Source organism: Manis javanica, chromosome 6 (assembly GCF_040802235.1).
Source record: "Manis javanica isolate MJ-LG chromosome 6, MJ_LKY, whole genome shotgun sequence".
NCBI lineage: Eukaryota > Metazoa > Chordata > Mammalia > Pholidota > Manidae > Manis > Manis javanica.
The window spans coordinates 27,680,989-27,703,359 of record NC_133161.1 but is presented as its reverse complement, the minus strand read 5'-3'; the positions used below and the strand labels follow the sequence as shown (position 1 = coordinate 27,703,359).

The 22,371-nt window shown below is 39.9% G+C and overlaps 1 protein-coding gene across 1 annotated transcript in view; it reads right to left on the bottom strand.

Annotated features, from left to right (window-relative positions):
* Nucleotides 1-19,993, bottom strand: part of AASS (aminoadipate-semialdehyde synthase) — a 51,981-nt gene extending 31,988 nt beyond the window's left edge. Inside the window, exons 1-11 of the mRNA XM_037023431.2 lie at nt 19,836-19,993; nt 13,267-13,484; nt 10,472-10,648; nt 7,700-7,784; nt 5,383-5,450; nt 5,129-5,275; nt 4,174-4,252; nt 3,924-4,051; nt 2,381-2,529; nt 1,015-1,137; nt 519-630 (exon numbers count right to left, since the gene is read on the bottom strand). Of these exons, the coding sequence (XP_036879326.2) occupies nt 519-630; nt 1,015-1,137; nt 2,381-2,529; nt 3,924-4,051; nt 4,174-4,252; nt 5,129-5,275; nt 5,383-5,450; nt 7,700-7,784; nt 10,472-10,648; nt 13,267-13,476 (1,278 nt within the window). The 5' untranslated portion in view covers nt 13,477-13,484; nt 19,836-19,993. The remainder of the gene's footprint in view (nt 1-518; nt 631-1,014; nt 1,138-2,380; nt 2,530-3,923; nt 4,052-4,173; nt 4,253-5,128; nt 5,276-5,382; nt 5,451-7,699; nt 7,785-10,471; nt 10,649-13,266; nt 13,485-19,835) is intronic.
* Between the last annotated feature and the right edge of the window lie 2,378 nt (nt 19,994-22,371).

Below are 22,371 nucleotides of genomic sequence, written 5' to 3'. Positions count from 1 at the left end.
AAAATGGAACTTAGATAACATAGTATTTCAGTAGTCAATCACCGATCCCCGTGAAAAATACATGACCTCAACAAAAGCTGTCATTTAATTTAGTGATGAAATCCACTAAAATTTTCTATATTTCTGATTTTTCAGATCTGAATAATAAGAATGGCCTAATAGGAATTGACCTAGACACCAGGAAGAATTACTAATAGAGCGAATCTTATTCGCATCTCAAGAAAGCTCTTAATAAGAGACAAACACAATTGTAATTAATCATAAAGGAAGTTATAGAATTATATTACCCATGAGACAAGTAAATAATATATAAAATTTTAAAAGTGTCAGTAAATACTTTGGGGGAGAGCTGTCGTTTTATTTTACAACAGATTTCTCAGATACAGAAGACCAGAACATTCATATGATCACTACTTAAAGTACTTTACAACAGATTTCTCAGATGCAGAAGACCAGAACATTCATATGAGTACTATTTAAAGCCACAGAGTTGTTGCAGATGCTACCAGTTGGCTTACCATTTCTTCCACGTAAGGGAAAAGCATGTCTCCAAAGTATTCTGTAGCTTCAATTGGGAGCTGTGCCGGCAGATTGTCAATGGAACACATCAGAATCCCAGACCCTTCAACACTAGGAGAAGCAGTACGCTTTATCAGATGTACAAAATGCTATTTGAAAACTCTAACTTTTCTAGATGTCTACTGCATTACATTTGCTTCATGATCACTTATAATTTGTACCAAAGTATATAAGAAAATAAACAAGACTTCTCAAACAAAACTTTTCCCTTCTTCAGCAACCCATCTCCCATTTAAATACAAGAGGTATGTATTTAAGTGCTCAAATTTGCATGTAGTGTTTCTACCAAGTTTTTAAATATGTTTGAGCATATCTCTGGATATTTGCAAAGCCTTCATAATGATGTAAAATACTAAGTATTTTAGACTAATATATCAAGGTGGGTAAATGATGTATTATTATCCATCTCTCACCATCTAACTTGAGCAAACTCACCTGTCATGAATAATATGTTGGTCTGCATCATACATGCAAAAGGGACGCTCTATTGTTGTACACTCAGTCATAAACTCTATGGATCCTCCTGTGTCGGCTGAGATGTCACATATTGCCACAAGCCTGCAATTTACATCAATATTCAGATCAGAGCATGGAACTCTGAGGTCCCCAAGATGACAGAAAATGAATAAAAATGAAAGGTGCTTGAAACAGCTCTCAATGTGATGCCAAGTATCTCCTAGGCTCTTGTGCTTTTATTCCTACTGCTCACAGTTCAGAACACTGTTCTTCTGAGATACAGAGAATCTTCTCAGCAAGCATTTCAGTCTCCGCAAAGAAAGAAGAAGATGGAGTGGAAGAGGAGAAGGAAGAAAAAGGGAAAGAAATAAAGGTGGAAAACCCTTTCCCTATAGAAATCATTGACAATAGCCTAAAGTTAACCCATGTAGCCAACTCTGAATATCTTAAAGAAGCTTCGATTAAACTACCTCTGCCCTGCTTAGTACTACAGAATTTCATATGTTAAAACATGGAAATCTCCAGAATTAGGAACAAACATCTCAGCCCCACATTCAAAATCCCTTAGAGGTTGACTGAAATTGTCCTGCCCAACCTCCAATTATCACTTGTCTATATACAGCCTAACTGGAGCTAGGCTCTCTCCCTCACTACATCTTAAGCTTTGGTATTTCCACACGTATCAAGCACCAATCCTATCACTTGAAATTCTCATTCTCCTCACTCCTTGCTTACAGGGCTTTGCTGAGCCCCATGCTCTTACTCTCTCCTAAACCCTTGTGGTACTGATTGCTCCTGGCATCTGCTGAGAACTTAGTTGACGCCAGCTACATGCTTGAGGAAAGTAACCATGTCTTTTCTCTGTCCTTCTCCTTAGCAGAGTGCCAGGCAGACGATTCCACGAATATTTATTGATCAGTTAAGGAATTCAACTTTTAATAACTATTTCCATGCATATTATGTATCAGGCAATGTACTTGTGGCCAAAATAAACAGGGCCCCTATCCACCAGGAGATGAAGTTTTATTAGGAGGGAGAAAAATCATAAATAAGGGAAAACAAACAATCATGAATTTCAGAAAAAAAGTAACAGACTAGAGAGAGATGGGAAGGGGCAGACAGGAGAAGACTTCTCTGAGGAGGGTACTTCTGGAGTACATATGGATTCGCAGAAGTTAGGAAAGTTTTAAGAAGGAAGGAAGGTTGACTGTCAAAATCCACCAAAAGGTCAAGTAAGATAAAGCAGACAACTCACCACTGAGGGTCAGTACTATGATATGTGAATCCCCTACATATGAAACCCTAATAACGGGCTGAAAATTGCCATCTCTGATGAAGTCCTTACTTGTGTGGCAACGCAGGGCAGCCTTCAACACCAGCAACCGAGGACTTGCCTGGAGCCAGGAGACTCTGAGCATCTTGGCGAGTTAGTAGACGGGGGGTGTTTTGTTCCCAGTAGATTCCATTAATTAAACAAGTTGTATAGGGTGCAATCTGTAAAGCAAGCTCCAAGTTCAGCGAGATAGGAAATAGTGTTCTTCAATGCAATGCCCTGAAAGAGAGCTCTTGGGAAAGTTCATGAGGAATAATTTATGTTACTTCTAACTGACTGTTATTTTCCAGGTCACTGGACACTTTGTGAGGCAAAGACAATAAATACCCACTCAGATTTCAGTGAAGAATTATCCCATGAAAGAGAAATATGTGAACATTAATATTTTAATATTTTTGTTCTATAGTGTCTTGCATAGCCAAGAAAAAGGAAAAGACAGACTGAAGTAACCTAGCTCCCTATTCAAGGTCAGCCACCAGTAGAGTGTGATCCAAATCATGCTACCTCAACTTCTCTGGGCTCTGTTTCCCTTACCCACAAGATGGGGATAACATGTACCCCATTCCTCAAAGGAATACACTGAAGATTAAATTCAGATAACATCTCTACACTCCGTATGCATGTACTACATACATGCATACATGGCAATTAGGTTACTATAAATTTTAGGTTCCAATCTGGGATTGGAGAAAAATGAAGGGATAGAAACTGACTAGATTTAAATTTTTTCAGTTTGAAACTAGTTTCAAAATTTTGTTTCTCAAGTATCTCAAGCTGCAGGTAAGAGTCCTTCTCTATAACATGCTCTACAAGCTACAACAGCTAAAATTCATACTGGAATCTAAATATGCTGTGTTGTTCAAATATATTTAAAATTATTTAAAGCATTTCTCTTCACAATACATGCATGCCATTTTTGTCTTATGCTGTGATTTGCTGGTTTTTTTTGAGTAAGACTATTGTAAGACCAAGAACACACAAATATCTTGTTCTTCTTACAAGATGAGGCCAGTGTGTCCCGATCAGAAGAATTTGAATTGTAATGTTTCTGTAGAGTGGGGATGACACTGTCTGTGCTTGTGTGGCCATCCTACTTTACCCTAGCTCCTGTAATCAACGGCATGCACTTCAGGATGGCTAGCTGAGGTGATGGTTACTATATGTGGCCATAGGAGGGATAAACCTATGTTGAGATCAGACCTCAAAGATACTGTGTTTTGCCAAAAGAACCAACTAGTCCAGAGTAAATAGGGAGAACAGCAATCCAAAGGAAATGGTTTAGAGCCATTGGGCACACGTAGATCTACAATAGAAACAGAGACAGTGGAGCAGAGGGTATATCCATAGAAAGCACTAAGACCACTAGGCAAAAGCCATACCAAACATCAGTAAAAGCCATCAGATCCTAAGGCCAACTCATGATGCTCCAAAGGACAACAATTCAATATGGGGAACTGAAAACCGATGTATACATTCATCATTTCCCTCAGTGAAAACGACCTAACTATAGCATACATCATGAGCAACTAACTCAGAAGCTCAGCATGATACTCACATCAGTATTAAAACGACTTATGTAGCGCTCAGGATATTTGTCATACTCTACAGGATCATATACACCATCTGCTTTCCTGACAAGATGATGATGGCGACTTAACACCGTCCCATACACTTTTCTCAAGTCTTGCAGAGGAGAAAGAAATTAGTAAAGTAGGTGACAAATGATATAGATTTACAATGATAAAATATAACACAGAAACTGTTAAAAAAACAGTGAAAAATACAATACCCTCCTCTCTCCTCACCTCCAGCTTGGGAAACTTCTTTTAATTCATGTGGCTCCACATATTCACAAGGTAATTCATTGAAGATTTCCTGGGCTCCCTGTGAAGAACACATGAGTAAAAACTGGAAAATCAATAGGAAAAGAGCCAACTTGGTTTCCTGCAAAGATCCCAATTCATTTCCCTACAATTATACAGCTCCACTTCTCCTGTCCCAAAACCAGGCCTGCAACACGGAAGCACAGAGGAGCTTCTTGCACACAGCCTACAAACCAGCTTTTATTCCACTTGGAATAACACTCATGAAAGGGGCTTTAATTTTTTTTATCTACATTACTCAGAGTAGAAACAAGAGTATTTAGGAAACTAAGTACAGTAAAATATTTCTATTTATTTTTTGCTCCATTTTAGAAATTATTTCAAGGGCAGAAACTATATTTTCTACCAAAAAAAAAATACCTATCTCATAGTATAGTAAAAATAGTAATTGTGCCATTGGTAAAGTATTTTCATTGAAGAAAGTTCTACTTTACAATTACAAGTTTCTCTGAGGATCACACATGCATTCTTAAAACTACCCCAGAAGGAAGAAAGTCCAGTGCTGAATTAAGCTTGCTAACACGGTATTGGCAAAACTACAAGTCAGCTTGGAAATGGTACATTCTGGGATCACTTCCAAATGTGTGGGCATCTCCACCCTAAGAACAGACCTTTACACCATTAACAATGAGTTACCTCTCTAAAAAGAAAAACTATTCAAAGCCTCTGAAAACTTGGAATCAACTAAAAGCAAAGAAGATAAGTTTGGACCATTACAGCTCTTTACTATGGGAAAAAGTACATAGATAAGAAATACCAAAAATAGAATGGCCATTCATGGAAAAGCAGGGCTCCTAAATGCCCACAAAAAGCCCACATCCTTTGGGTTAATTTGAATTTCAGAGTGCTTTACAGAAAGAAGACAAGTGGAATTTACCTTAGATACATTACCAGTCCCTGTAAACACAAACGTTAAGGGCCCTATTGACTTTGGCATCAAACCCAGAGATACTTCATAACCAGCGTCACGGACAGCTTGAACAGCCTGACTGCTGTTCCTATAGTTGTGAGCCATGCCAATGTGCTGGAAGCAAACACATGTGATTCAAGTTAGTCTACAACCTGAGGCATTTTCCTGTTCTTGAAGTGTAATATGTATTCTCAAAAACATAAACAAAATAAACATCTCACCATAAAAGGTGTGTGATGTCCCAAAGCAAGGAGCCTTAAACCCATTCCATGTAAAATGTTGATCATTCCTATTGCAGAATCAGACCAACAGAGACCATTAGTTGGGAAGTGTTAAAACTGTTTGCTGTACCCATCCTCCACCCTGCTCAGTGCTCTGAGGAAGTGCAGACCACTCATCTCCAATTTGGAAGGGGCCCCAGTGGTCCTCCGATACACATCCTGTCAACTTTCTGCCATCAAAAGCACTTACCCAGCTGCAGTCTCACCTACCTCTTCCACTTTGAACCCTGCTAAAATGGAAAGAATGGCTCTTTTCTTCTATAAAGTTAATCTCTCCACCTTTGCTCCAGATCCCATCCCTTCCTGCCTCTCTAAGGAATTCACTCCTGAGTTATTCCTTTCACTGGCCCTCTCTACTGATTCGTTCTTATCAGCATTAAAGCATGTTTCTATTCCTACTGTACCAAAAATGAACAAACAAAAAAAAGTCACCACGGACCATAGAACCCATCAACCATTCTAGTGGCTTAAATAGTCTGACTCTGTGGGCACTTTTAAGATCTCGACTTATTTGTCAGGGGTATTTGGCAATTTAGTGCCCCTCTTGGCGGTAGCACTCTTCCCTCAGCATTCCTGACTTGAAAATTTTTACTCTGCATTTCTGTAGGCACCTCTTCCCATGCCCATCTTTTATATTTGTGTCTTCTGCCCTTTCCTTATGCAGTAATGAGCCTCAGGATTCTGTCCCAGGCCCTACTCTCTTTTAACTCTATATTCTTTTCCTTAGCTAGTCTCATCTAGTCTTAAATTTCAAGTGTTTTTTATATGCTGATGACCCCATATTTCTCAATTTGGACGTCCTCAAATGTTGAAAACTCAGCATGCCCGTGGTAAAGACCACAGTATCCATTTTCCCCTTCTGTTTTTTAGGAATAGAACTTTCCCTCTCCACAAGCCTACCAAAACTTCTTTGACCTTTTTTCTAAAGTCAACTTTTAAATGAATAATTTATATACAATAAAATGCACCAATTTATAGTATATACTTTGACAACTGTTAACAAATGTACTCACCTATATCACCACATTACCACTGACATAATCAAGATAAAGAATATTTCCATCATCCCAGTCAATCCTTCCCAACCCTTGGCCCCAGACAACTATTGATCTTACTTCTGTCTGTATAGTTTTTTCTACAGTTTCATATAAATGAAATTATAAGTACATTCTTTTTTGTGTGTCTGCTTTCACTCAGATGATGTTTTTGAGATTCATACATACTTTGTGTATATGAGTTTGTTCTTTATTGCTGAAGTTTTCCATTTTATAGATATAACACAATTTATGTACCCATTCCTCCATGGATGGACATCTGGACTGTTTTTAGGCCATTATGAATGACGCTACCATAAACAAGTTTTACAAAAAATAGTTTATTTCTCTGGATAAATCCCTATGAGAGGAACTTATTTTGTACATTGATATTCAAGATATTTATTTATTCGTGAGTTGTTTTTGGTAATTTGTGCCTTTCAAGGATTTGTCTATTGTATCAGCATTGTCTAAGTCATTGGCCTATTCACAATACCCCCTTACAAACTGTTTAAGAATTACTTTAAGAATTGCTTTGTGACGAGCATATGGACCATCTGGGTCAATTTTCCATGTGGTTTGAAACAAATGGAATACATAGTCTGCAGTGTTGGATGGAGTGTTCAATAACTGTTAGTTATGTCTGGGTGGCTGACAGTGTTTTAGTGGCCTCTATCCCTACAAAAGGTTATGTCTACTTGTTCTAATTACAGATCTTCAAGTAATCTAATCTGATACAGAGTTGAATCATACAGTGGTGTTTCTCAACTAAAGAAGGTCCAAAGTACTAACTGGGACAAAAACAAGTAGAGTTTTCCTCCAAACTCCAGCTCTTATTCTTTCTAGATTGTTCCACTGTTGGTTCCTGCCCCTGTACCTTTTTCCTCCTTTCCTGTTCTCTCTACTCCCTGATTTCTCATCACCAACCTGACCTCTCCTTCATGTCTTCCAAAGAGAACTACCTAAAAAGTCATAGCCTATCATTGGTTGTTATCCTTCTCCCTGCTCTCTTTTTCCTTTTAATTTTTTAAATATGTGTATTATAATGACTTAATCTTCTTATTGTATTCCCTGATATTCATCACCATTAGATACACCACCATGTTTATTTTTCTTGGTGGAAATGAACAGTCCTATCCCCTTGCCACAGAAAAAAGAAATCATACAGTCACTCCCCAGGCAAATGCAGAAAATGGGTGATATAAAAGCCCTGGCTTACCCACCTGCCACACCTGCCCACTGTCCAAATGCCACTACCCGTACTCCTCTATGATCCACCATTTTCTCATAATCAATAAGTCGGATTTCCTGAAGAAAGACCAAAAAATTTTTCAATCAGAGCCATCAAGCTTACTTTCCATGAGTAAAGCACATAAATTATTAAGTATTTCACATTTTTTCCTCTTATAAAATATATCTGACTTGCTAACATAAGTTACCCCCCATGAAATACTTAGAAAATGCCAAGTCAGTACCTAATGATAGGTTTGTGATCAGAGATGAAAGAACAGTCCTGGCAGGAGGTTAAATGCCCCTTGATGGTAGCCAATTAAATAATAAAAACATTATTCCTTACTTTTAGCCCAGCACCATCTATAAATATATCTACAGCCCCACTCAACCTCAATTCTTCCTTCTAGTTCAAAGAAAACAAATCCCTCCTGAAACTAATCCTTGAATTGAATCCAGGATTTTTTCCATGTCCTTCAAGACTACTCTTGTGGAACTTTCTCTTCCCTGTATTATGCCTCTTTACACTGCTCCTTCCCCTCAGCCGTTCTAAATAATCCAGATCTCTTCTACCTTAGAAATAATAGCAACATCCCTCTCAAGTCCATACCACAAATACCATTCTCTCTCTGTCCCATTTAATCTCCCTGCTTCCTTTCCTCCTCCCTTCCTTTCTCTCTCTTTCTCTCTCCATCCTTTCACAAATACCCTGATATTTTAAAAGTAGCATATGCAGACTGCTTTTCACTTCTTCTCCTTCACTAAAGCCACATTTTTCCTCTTTCCTTGGGAATCTTCCCTCTCTCGAAAATCTTACTAATTCATGCCTAAAAGCTATTGATGTATTGTCATTATAGAATGTTTTAAACAGTCATTTTATTCCCTCAAAGATCATATTATTTTTACTATGCATGAATTTAAGAATGTTTAATATTCATCCAACTCCAAGTAATTGGTTACAAAATGTTTCCAAAAAGCAGCCCTGCTGGGTCTGTTTTTAGTAATTTTCTTGTGATGAATAAAAGTTCATATAACAAAAACATGTTTCCAAAGTACTTTTAAAGGAGTTTTTCTATTAAAGGTAAACGTCCCTCTTATATTGTTATTTCCATTAGTTATTTCTTGCATTTGTTCTTCAGAAATACTGCATATTAACTATAGCCCAGGTCTAGCATATTTGAAATTAGTAAGGATGTATTCTCTATGCTTATATAAAATACATTTTCTTCCACTGCTTTTCCTGTTTGTGAACTCTCCTGTCCTCTGCCTATTCTCAGATTCTAGTCTAGTTTCTAATGCTCTAACATCCTTACCCCAGTACTTGGACCTTGGACTTCTCTATCCATTCTCTCCCTGCCCTCATCCTGTCTCCTGGCTTTAGATGCCATTCAGTCACTGACAGCTACAAAATGTGTGTCAGAAGGAGTTGCCCACTTGAGCCACAAACTCATACCCAATGGCCCACAAATCATCTCCCCTTGAATGTCTAATGGACAATTAAACAACTCTGGATCCTCCCATCCAAGCCTGCTCCTCTTAGAATAGCATCATCTCAATCTATGGCAACTCTTGTAAGCTGCTCAGGTCAAAATCTAGAAGTCATCTCTGACTCCTCTCTCTCATACTCCATATTCATTGCATCAGTAAATCCTGCAAGATCAAATCTCTAAAATGCATCAAAGATTTGTCCATGTATCACAATCTCCACTACCATCATCCTCATGCAAACCACCATCCCTTGTAGCCTAGCATCTAGACTAATTTAGGCTAACAATCTTCTTAGCAATTTTGTTTCCCAATTCCCACCTCCAATTATCATGCACCCAGCTGGCAAAATAAGCATTAAGAATATAATTTATTCAAACCCTTCACTCAAAAAGTCCTTCAGAAACTACTATTTTTTCTGCTTGGAAGACTCTTTCCAGATGGATATGGCTTGACCTTCACCTCCTTCCAATTTTGCTCAATGCCATCTTCCCAATAAAGCTGTCCCAGATCATCCTGTTTCAACTACATTGTCACTAGCCCCAGGTCTCCTTTTTTCTTCTATATCATACGTATCTCCATCTTGTTGCCAAGTAACAGATGTCTTATTTATTTTTCATCTGTCTCCTCCCACTAGAATGTAAGCTCTGTGAAAACAGGGGTATTTTATTGTCATTGCAGTGAACAATATCACACAGTAGGTGCTCAGTAAATATTTATTAAATGACTACTTTGTATTTTAAACAGTTGATAGTTTTTTCATAGTATTTGTATCTTAAAAAATGATTTTTTTCCCCTTATGAATGTGAATAAATATAAAGAGTGCACACTGCGGTTCTGGCACTAAAGAGCTGTGCAACCTCAGTCAAGTCATCTCACCTCTCTGAGCTCCATCTGAAAAATTAAGGTGGGGAGATATGATCCCTGAGGTTCTTTTCTGCTCTAAAATTCCACTTGGTTATATCTGACCAGCTGGCCTTAAAAACTGGTAGTTGTTTCAGAGGAACGCTTCTATCATTCTTTCCATTTCAGAATACAAAAAGACTGAAATATGTTTGGTTACTCATACTACAAACTCCAAAGTCACACAGCAACAGAGCCCTAAGAGCAGAGGAACTATCCAAGCACTAACTAGCATATCACTTTTCCTACTGAGGTGAATAACAAGATATATTCCCTAGATGCTGAAAGAAAACTAAAACACCGCTTGACAGTTTAAAGTAAAATTTTTAAAAATCATGTTTCTATGTTAACATTTATGAATACTGGTCACTAATTACCTGTTTTAGAATCTCATCCAACAAGCCCATATTGGCCGCCTGAGCCTTTATTGTGTGTGAGAAAAATGCATAAGTCTTCTTGGACATTAACTTTTCCTCCGGGGGTCTTTTAACTCCCAAAATTAGACAAGCTTCAGAAATATCCTCTTGAAGAATGCCACCAGCTTTGACATATTCCTGGAAATGTAATTTTGGTTAAAAGTTATTTCCCTGATCTGGAGTTGTTGACTCATATTTTCTTTAATAAATGAATGTAGCAATTATAGGCACAACCTTCTGAAGGAATAAAATCTGTATGGAGTAGAACAAATAATAGAACAACTACTTCTAATAATTTCATTTGCTGACCAAAGACCAATCCAATGTGTTTGATTTATTTTATAGCAAAAAATACATCAGAAAATTCAGCACATAGTCCTATGTAAAACAGTTTGATCATAACCACTAGCACCTGTGATTTAATATGCTTGTGAAATGTATATTTTGTACCAACAAGGCACTGAAACTTTAAAACTAAATAGCGATTTATTATGCAGGTATATGTTTAAAAGAAAGATATGCATCTACAATATTTCTCTTTACTTTTCTTTTTTTTTTCGTTCATTTAGTATTTATTACTGCCCTACTCTGCACAGTGGACTGTGCTAGAGAGTTGAAAACAGTCCTTTTGCCCATTTATAATAGATACATATATAATCAATCATGGAGTAATTACTACACAGCCATTAAATAGAATGAAGCAGATCTCTCTGAACTGACCTGAAGTGATTTCCAGGATATGCTGTTGACTAAACAAAGCAGAGTGCAATAAAGTATAGAGGAGACTCTACAACCTTATGTATAAGACTAAAGAAGAAATAAGAACACACACACACACACACGCATGCACATGTGCACGCACACACGCACACACTTGTTCTTGAAAAATTTGACATAGGAATGATAGGTCAGAAACTAATGAAAACAGTAACCTCTGGGGTGGGTGGGAAAGGGATGTAGGGGATTAACATGAGAGCCAAACTTCTTTGCATTACATCTTTGCACAAAGTCTTAATCTTTGAAACTTGTAAATGTTTCACCTGTTTGAGAAATTAATTAAATCAAAAGGGATCTAAAACCAAACATTAAAATGTAATGGAAACAAAAATAAATGCTCCAAATGGATATCACACATTGACAATGTAATCACACAGAGAAAACAATTCAGGTAAGTTTTGAACATAGCATTCTGAATATTCTTGTGAGATGTATTCTAAAGGCAAAGAAAAACTTCACAGAAACATTAAACTTCATTTAATAGGGTTTTTATTAAGGTATAATTGACATGCAATACCATACTAGTTTCAGATGTACAACATAGTGATTCGCTATTTGTGAAGTGCTCACCACAGTAAGTCTAGTGAATATCCATCACCATACATAATTACAGATTTTTTTTTCTTGTGAGGAGAACTTTTAAGATTTACTCTCTTAGCATTAATAGGTTTATTGTTAGTTATAATAGTAGTATTATGATTCCAAATCTATGTTACGTATATTATGGAATAAGGCAAAAAAAAAGTGCACTAGTCTTACAAGGAATTAAATTTTTTACTGCTGCAGAAAAGAAATGCAAATATAAAATTTTAAAGGTAAGAAAAACTCAGTATCAAATTTTAATTGGAAATAATGATACTAATTATGTTGACATTATTAGTTGAAAGGTTGTTGAGAAACAGGAGACTCATTGGTCTGAAAATATCACCTCACAGATGAGTCAGTAGTTACAAAAGGAGAAACTTTCACAATGGAGAGATCTGGTGGTAAACCACCTCAGCCACATGGTCACGCTTTCCTAACCATAGAACAACCTAGTATTTTGTGTCTTTGATAGGATCTAATGGGAAGAACATATAACACTTATGTAATATTTATGTCAAAATTGTTTAACCTGAATCTAATCACAAGGAAGAAACTAGACTAGTTACACCTAGAAGTGGAAGATTTTGGAAGTCAACTGTCCTGGACTCTTCTAAGAGAGTCAGTGTCATTGAAACAAACAAAAATTAAAATGGGGTGCTTTTCTAGATTAAAAGAACTAAAGAGATATAGGAGTAAATGCAGTGAAGCTTAATTAACCCTTAATTAAAATAAAAAAAACAAAAAAGACATTTGTGACAATGGGGAATTTGAACTGGACTATGTGAAATGATATTATGGAATTACCAATTTCTTAGGTGTGAAAATGATAAGAGGATTACATAGAAAATAATTTATTCCCAGGAAATACACACTGAAGCATTCAGTAGTAAAGTATCATGATATCTGCACATATTTTCAAATGGTTCAGGGCAGAAAAAATACATGCATATCTAAAGTGAAAATAAGAGGCAAACCGACATCGTAAAATGACTGAGAAGAATAAACGTAACAATCAAAGCAAAAGGCTTTATGCAGTGGCCGGCAGGGGAAACTCTCATGAATAAACTCCCCTCAGTGAAGCATTTCTTGGAGGCAAGCCTTCTGAGTGACACAGGAGCGTCAGACTGGCCTTTGTCCCAGAACCAGGGTTGCACATGGAGAGAATGACTGAAGAGTGGAGAAACCATGGAATGGGTGAAAATAATGCTTACTGGCTGAATTCTGAACTCAGGTAAGGATTCTAGTTAGAAATCCCATTATAATTAAAGGCAAGGAATATTGCCACGTGCTATATAAGTGACCCTAGCAAACATTTTACTTTCACTCAGATGCTCCTTAGTTTTCAGTACAGGGTCATTTTATTCCCACATATTTAAAAAATTGTAAACATTTACCTTATCATGAATGGCCCGCCGATTGGAAGGCTGTATTAAGACCTTGTATCCCAGGTTGGTGATCCCTTTGATGTGCCGGGGAGCCAGTGGGGCCCTCCTCTCCCAGGCGTTCACATCCTCCCTCCTCAGGGCCATCACAGCTCGGTGGTGAACCCCTTTGGAGAGGCTGAGCCCCAGCCTGCCCACTTTGGTCCTATGTCCTCGCAGCATCTTGAAACCTGGTGGTAAAGACATTTCAAGAGAGCAAAACAAAAGACAGGAGGCTCACAGATCAGATCTGGTCTCCTGAGAAATCTGCTGTAAAATCCAACTAACTCCATTCAACAGATACAAGAAAGAGAAAAGGGGAGGGACAATCTGGGTGATACAAAGTGTTCCTTTACCCTACAAACCCAAATTTCCACCAATGAGGTCATTTATTTCCATTCTAAAATAAAAATGCTGAGCAACTTATAGGACAGTAACCAGTATCTGCTAAGCCGAAATAATTTTTTAAATACATGTTTAATGAAACAACTATTCAGCACATCTTATTTAGTTTTAAGCAAGTTAATCTAAAGTGCAAATGCAGGAGGATAATTTATGCCAATTTTGATGGCATAAAGTTTGGAATCCTTCAATTATGTACAAGATTCTTGACAATCTAGCTGTAACCTCTGACTGCTCCTCAAACTGACGCTTCTCAAAGCATGTTCTGAAGCCTGTCGGCAGTCAGTGACCTGCTTTTTACTGGGATATGTACAAGATGGGATATGTACAAAAATAGAAAGCAAACACTTACAAACCTTTATATCATGTGATCATTGTTCTAGTAATTCTTTGCTATTTAATGTTATACAAATATTGGTCCTGGCCGATTGGAAATTTAGCGAAAGAAACAAACCTGTCTCTTTACCCTGGGTGTTAGAAATTTAAGAAGCACAGCCTTAGACTCCACCCACCCCACCCCAACTCCAGACCTCCCTAGTGTCACCTTCACTGACCCTTCTGTTGCTCGAAACATGCTGGTCCTCTTTGCAGTGTTTACTCTCAGTACCACATCTTCCTGCTATTAGTGTAAATCCAGACCCGTCTCAACAAGTTTTCTAACTGCTAGTCCAGATTGAATAATTCCACTTATTTATCAGTTAACAAGTGTTTATAAGAAGCTTGGTATGTATCAGCCCAGAGTAAATTTTAAATAAATTCTTAAAGCATAAATATCAAAGAGTATTCTATCCTTCTGCAAGGGGTTGCCTTCATTTGTCAGTCAAATGTAATTCTGGATGATAATTTGCTGGATCATTTGGATGCTAAACCTTAGTTTTCTATGTTTAAGGCTGGTGTCAGAAGATAGGGATGAAATTATTTCACATCTTATAGAAATTTCCTACTAATTACTGCTAGCATATAGCAGAATTCTTATGGAACACATTTTTGTAACATCAGACTGCCATCTGTAAATCAGACCTTATCGATGGAGAAGCTTTGTCCATATCCTGGGGTCAAACAAGTACTTGTCACCCAAGACTGGAAATGTATTGGTCAATTCACAAAACAACAGACTAAAAGAACAAAGCAAACAGCAAGGAGTCCAGCTAAAAAGGCTTTAGGGAGAAGAGGAGCAGGAAGAGAAAATGCTGCACACAGCAAGTGAACATTCTGATGATGAGGACTTCAGGCTAACTTTTACTCAGGCCAAAATATCAATGAAGAACATTTTAGTACAAGACTGCTGTGTACTCCACCTAATTTCTTGTTTATTTTCATAGTTGTCTTTAAAAGAGATTACCTTAAGCTAAAGCACAAGCCCATACATTTATTCTCCCCCAAACCAAGGGGAAAATTGCAATGTTCCATAGAAGTTAAATCCCTGTGATCTTAATTAAATAAAACCAATTTCAAAGTCAAGTGATTCTTCCAGACATACGGATAAGCCTAGAAAGATCCCAGCTTCCCAGTGAGGCCGTATTTCACATACCATGGGTGAACAAGTGACCTACCTTCACTATTCTTAGGAGCAGTTTTTGGCTCCCACAGGAGGAAACACAATCAGCTAATTTAGTTTCTCCCCTCCACCCGGACTTGATTTATAAACAGAGCCCAGCCTCACTCAGTGGCCATCCCTCCTCCTCCCTCCACCTCCCTTGTCCAGGGCAGGGGGTGCAGTGTGGGTGAGGAGACGCAGACACAGGCGCGCCTGTACTGCCTGTGATCTCCAAAGGGCAGGCCAGGAGCAGGGAGTGACCCTCTGGAGTTCGTGTAGGAAGCTGCTTTCACTTTCACTTTTTGGACGAATTTCCCAAATCATAATCCCTGCAACTTTGTTTTTAAATAAACTTAACAACAGCTACCAGCTGATTTAACATAACATGCTAAGCACTATAATGACCACTTCACAGTTATTATTTCATTTCCTCCCTGGAAAAATCTTATTAAGTGGGTACTATTACTATCCCCATTTTACAGATGAAGAAACTGAACTGGAGTCTGACTAGAGCTGTTGCTTTTAAGCAGAAGCAGGATTCCTAGGTAAATATTTAACACTCGGGATTTTCTCTTCTTTGCCAAAGCCTGCAGATGCACATCATGTAGAACTGAGTCCGTTGTTACTGGTACCTAGTTGTTTCTGAAATAAATTGGATCCATATGGCATTGTCGACTTAAAGTTGTTATAGTAAATGATCAGTTTTGCCCATGCCATAGGGTTATCCACCCATTTCCCATGTGCCACCAAAAATCCTTTCTGACTCCCTGCCAAGGTAGATTCCAGGTTTCTTGGTGCTTAGAAAAGAAGATTTCATTATAGCAGGTATTACTGTGTTAGTAATCTCTTGAACCTTGAAACTGGTCTCAGCATAGAACTTTCCAGACCCATCATTCATTTCATTCTAAGGTCATCAAGAAGTATAACTGAGGATTTAATTGCCCTTTTGTAGGGCACTGCAAATGTCTGGTATTTCATGGAAATGCCCAGGTGAGCTGTTTTGGATTTCCCTGTCCTGGATTTTGTGGGCTTTTCCAAGAATATCAGAAAGTAAGTGTGGTGTATATTTCCGGCAGTGCCTTCAGTGAAACAAAGCAGGAAGACCCTGGCTTATCCAGCCACCCCCGTGAGGTTACTTAACAGTGCTGGGTGCTAATAACAACTGTAGCATTAGCAAGAAGAATGTGGAAAAGCAAGGGGAGAAAATAAAAAGAAAGAGCCAGGGAGAATGAAGAGGAAGAGGAGAAAAGGAACAGGGGGAGAAAGGCAAGTGTCACATAGTCTGGGGAGGTGAATAAAATCCTTCCCCTGACAATTTCTAAACAGTCTTGCCTTTAATACATGGACAGCCAACATTTGAAATAGCATAAAAATGAAACTTATAAGAGTCTTCTCTGTTTTTATAAAACAAGAGCAGCAGTCAGGAATACATCTTAACTCCCCTGAGATTGATCAGGAATTTGAAATGACTATAAATTACAGGAATATGACAGTGAATTGCCCAGATGTGCACTACCACAGGAAGACCGCCAGTAGAGGGACTTAAGCAACAGAACATATTACATGATGCCACCTCACCTCTCCTTCCATCTCTCAGTGGGGGGAAGACTTAAAAATTTCTTTTATTTTACAAATGATCTATCTTTGCAATATACACATGACAATCAGGGTAGAGGACATGCTTAAATGTTTTTGGTATTTTCTATCCAATTCAAGAGAAATGAAAAGGAAAATGGTCATTAGAGATCAGATAGATAGATAGATAGATAGATAGATAGATAGATAGATAGATAGATAGATAGATAGATAGATAGATAGAAAGATAGATAGATAGAAAGATAGATAGATAGATAGATAGATAGATAGATAGATAGATAGATAGATAGATAGATAGATAGATAGATAGGGCTTGGCTCTCCATATATCCCACCATTTTCTTTCAGTGACCATGAACCAAAAGAGATTTGGAGGTATTCATAAACAGCTGTATCTGAGGAAAAGCCACCTACAAGGACGGAGGACCTCAGTTCTTTGGCCTGAGCCTTGGCCCACACTACATACTCGGTATCCAGATCATGATCCTGAAGAAGCTCAAAAGAGGACAACTGGGATGGCTGAGAACAAATCCAAACGCCTCCCAACCCCAAGGCTTGCTGGAACTAGGCTTGGGCAAGCAGCGACACCCTGCCCACTTTCACTTTCTGCATAGGTACACACATGTAATGCGGAAATGCATCCACATTAAACCCCTTATAAAAGAGCCAGAAGTGAAACAAAACAAGTACACGTGGGGCAGGGGAGTCTATTAGTTTTAATTAATCGGCTCTAAGAATATTCGTATGTTCTCAAGCCCATCAGCTACTCAAAGTTATCCAAAATATCTAAGACCCAGGACTCCTCTGGACTCTAGCCCACAAATTTCAGTTTCATTGCAATGGAATGCAAAGCTTGTTTCGAATTGGACATCAATCCAAAATGCTTAACCACTTATTTGTTTCTTTGCTAGACTGTAAATGCTTACTCTGTGACCTCGGTGTGTAACTTAACCTATCTGTGCCTCATTGGCAAAATGGAATCACCTTAATACCTACCTCTCAGGACTACTGTGAAGTCTGAGTAATACACATAAAGTGCTGAGTTCCATCTTGCATGCCACAAACACTCAATGTTAAAGGAAAAAGGCTTCAAGCCAGTCCACTCCTCAAAGGCGAGGACAACCATACTAACAGAAAACACTACTTTCCCTTCCTCTTTGTCACACTGTGGGTAAGGCCTTCCTGATGGCTCCATATTAATCCCATGCCACCCCCTCCTCCCCCCCACCAACTCTCTTCATAGTTTTTGGGGAAAAAAAGTCAGGGGGGCCCAGTAAGCCCTTTCTTCAATTTCATCCTTTCGGCATGAGTGCTCAAGTTAAATAACTTACCATTTTAATACTGTATTTTATTAAATTTAAAACATAATTTTTCCCCACATTTTAGCATCCCTTAAATCAGGATCCACTTTACAACTGAAGGCATCTTAGATACAATGAATATGGTAATAATGTGGTTGGTTAGTTTCCATCCCAAATGTACAGTATTTCTGTGATTCCATGAATTTTCACAGCCTCACCAAGGAAACCTGCCACTGTTTGTAATGGCATTATCCATTAATAAGAGGATATTTGGGAAAATGACAACTTTTATATTAAATGAGCACTGCCTACACACCAAAGATCACTTCCAAAATGCTAAGCCAAGGTCTGTTAAGATTTAAATAAAGGATTAGTTAGGGGGAAATTTTTCAATTGCGAATGAATCAAATTAAAGTTCTGATCACACTGTCACCAATAAAAAGTGAGATTAGTAACAAATACGATTTTTCTGGGGAGAGGGAAAGTCAATAGGAAAAGATGACTTACACCTTTGTCCTAACTCACTTCACAGAACAGCTACCAGTTTACATTGCCGGAAGGTCATGTAGCCCTAGATTCATCATCTTTATAGGAAAAGGGGAGAGGAGTGCAAGTGACAAAATACACATACACACACACAGATATACAAGCACCCTCACAAAGTGCTAGGAGTGATTTTTTTTTTATTGTAAAGTATGCAAAAGTCACCGCGTGCGTTAATGATCGTTCAGTCCTGTGTATAGCTACATCTAATAACTACTGATGATCCACAGTATCAAAAAATGTTTACTTTTGTTCAGGTGACTGAACATTCCCTCTCTCGCTCCCCCTGCGTCCCACTCTAAGGCCCCTAAAGTCCGTATCTGGAAAGCATCTCTCTTCTTTTGGAAGTTGCTGCGACATTGATTTACCCAGACTCACGAAGAGCAGGCAGCAAACTGCTTAACCACGTCTCCTCCCTGCGCACGCGCGCACACAGTCCGGTTGGGGCCCTGCAGGGTCTCCGGAGTTCAGGAGACACTGACATCCAAGGCGCCCAGCTTTCTCACACCTTCAACCTCCATTCGTGCCGGCAAGGAGCAGTAGCTAGTGCAGGGGCAGGAGTGGGGGGGGGGGGGGGGGCGGGGGTGTCTCCATCTCACAATGGCCAGCCCCACATGGACAGGCTGAAAAGTTTCTGATCAGAGTTTGGCTAAGCAGGCCAGAGCTGGAAAGGTCAACCGGTAACCACAATGACAGAAAGTTGGCGGGGGTAGGCGGGAAGGTGATTGCCCCCCACACCGTCCAGCGACCCCTCCCCATTTCAGACAACCTAAAGAAACCTACGGTTCAAAAATTAACAGGTATTCGTTCTGCAGTTTCAGCACCAACCCTTTACTCCCCAGCAACCGCACCCAACCTCCGCCGCCAGAACAGAAAAGAAAAGAAATCCGAAATGCCATGCCTTCCCCTTCCTATTCAGAAATTCCGGAGCTGCGCCGACTGCCTCCCCCGCTCGCAGGGAAAGCCCGGGAGGGAGGCCTGCAGGAGAGGCCCCGCGCTCGCCACCTCTTTCCCTCGCTGGGCTGGGCCAGCGCAGGGGTCGGCGGAGTCGGGCGGGGGGATGGAGGGCTCGCCCGCCCCTCGGGGCGCACAGCCGCAGCCCCGCGGCGACCCCCAAGCGCATCGCGCGAGCCGAGCCGGCCGCCTCGGGGCGCCCCTGCTCACCTCGTCCTCTGCGGCACCCACCGGCACCGCCGCCTCCCAGCTTCCGGGTCCGCGCCGGGTAGGCTCTGAATTCCCGGCAGAGCTCCCAGCAGAAATTGGGATGGGGGGCCCGAAGGAGGAGGGCTTTGCTTCTGAGGACGTCTTGCCGCCTCGTCTCGAAACCAATCAGCGGCCGCCCTGAGGGAACACCCTTCCCCTCCGCCAATCAGCGGCGCTGCCAGGTGCGCGGTCAGGCCCTGCCCCCGCTCCTCCCCGAAAATTCTCTGCCTCGTAGAGGTGTGGCCTGCCGCCTCCCAGGACCGTCACTGACCGGCTTTGTAACTGTCCATCGCAGAGGGCCGGTGGAGACGGAGAGGGATGAAAATAGACGGGCATTATAAGCTAAACAGATGTGTGTATCTCCTGGGGAAAAAGTTGAGACTTCATGTAAATCACGTTTGTTTAGCGAAATGCAGTTTTCAAGGCACTTCCACAGTTTCGTAACAAGACTATGGAACCGGATGGCAGTTCTTAGAGCAGTTTCAGAGTCCAGCAAACTGACGTTGAGAAGTTAAGTGCAGGGTATCCACATCCAATGAATATTAAGAACAAAGCTGTTCTTTAAAAGTCCTCAATGGCCCCCAGAGGGGCAGAGGAAATGCATTTCATAAAGACTAGCCTAAGCGTTAGAGACTGGAGGAACCACCGGAATCCCACCTGTGGTCCACCCAAGGAGGCAATGGGAATCGTCGCTCTTGGTTTCGTAACTGTCACCAACACGTACGTTTTTCTCGTACTTGCACAGAGATGTATGTAGCTATCAAACTCTCAAGTCAACAATCTAGAACCTCTAACATTCTTATAAACTCTGCTCACAACCCCAATTACAGAAAATAATCTCTATAGGTTGGGATTTTCCTCTGTGTATTTAGCTTCACATATCCAAAACCATATTCTTAATCATTTCTCTAAAGCCCTCCCCTCTGGCTTTGCTTTCCAGCTCTGTTCTTGATATCACCAACTTTCTAACCTTCACTTAGGCCTCAAACACCAGATTTGCTCCAGTTCTTCCTCCAACCTGTCAATCTTACCCACTGTATCGACTCTGTCCCTTAAAATCCCTCTATTACCTCATTCAAACCCTTTTTATACATGACCTGGATCACATTCCCCTAAGCACACAACTTTGATCATTTCATTAGCCTGAGCAAAAAGCCTCTGGGGCTACATAGTATCCCCAGAACATTGCCAGAAGTCCTTTACACAATGTGTGAGTTACTTCCATATATGGACAAAATCAGCCATCTCAGCTGTATTTCTGCAGCAGGACCAGCCTGAAGCCAACACTGAAACACAATGCGTGCTTCTCTATCTCCTTGAGAATAAAGAGCCTGGATCTGAGTCCTTACTTTTCCCCCTCAAGCTATCAATGATGGGAAAGTTACTTAGTTTTGTAAAAAAGCCTCTGTCCTCTTATCTAGTAATAGGATAATAACTGGAGCTACTTCATGGGTCATTATGAGGTTAAAACGAGATGATGTCCAAATCTAAACTAGCTAAAGAAACTGGCAATCATTATTTCTTTTTCCCCAAATATCTCATGTTGTCTGCTTATCTGTAATTCTCATTAAAAAAAAAAAAAGATGGCCACCTCTCTAAAACTAACCCATTCCCTAGGGTTCAGCTCAAATGCCACTTCATCACTGAAGAATTCCCTGAATAGTTCAGCTAGATACGGTCTCCCCCTTCTCTCTGTGTATCTGCCTCTCTTGTACTTACCACAGTCTTCTTTACATAATAGTCATTTGTATTTATCTTATCTCCATCCCTCACCTGTCAGCACCATCAGATCATAAGTAAAAGCAAGTATATATACTTGAACTTACTCATTTTTTTCCCTTCACTTCTAGCACAGTGCTATGCATGTGACAGGTCAGTCAAGGTCTCAGAAGGAGGTACTAGCACAATCCAACTGGGTAGATGAGGAGACATGAAGGGAGGGAGTGTGTGCAGCAGTAAAGGAAAGCAACAAAATATAGTGATTCTCCCTGAACCCAGCAACAGTGAGCACTCCCTGTAGGCCTTACTGGGGCAGGGAAGAGATGCTTACCAGAACTCAGAGAGGGTTCTACCTGGGCTGTCCCTGGAGCTCTTGGGAAAGCCACCTGACCGTGGTGGCTTTTGGCAGGGATGGAGCTGCCTAAAAAGTCAGTAATCCCGCCCAGAGAGGGGCTGACCTAATGCAGTGGTAAATAAACTTTTTTTCTGTAAAGAGCCAGAAAATAAACATTTTAGGCTTTATGGACCATAAGGTCTCTGTCACAATTACCCAACTCTGCCATTTGGAGCATAAAAGCAACCACAGATAATATTTGGCTGTGTATGGCTCTACAGCAATGAAACTTTATTTATAAAAACAAACTGCATGTCAGGTATGGAGTGAAGGTCATAGTTTACAGACCCCTGGCCTAGGGAATGAATAACCTACTTCACTCTTCTGTCCTCTCATTTCCTGCTGGCACCTTCTAAAATTGAACACTGGGGAAGCCAGAGGTTT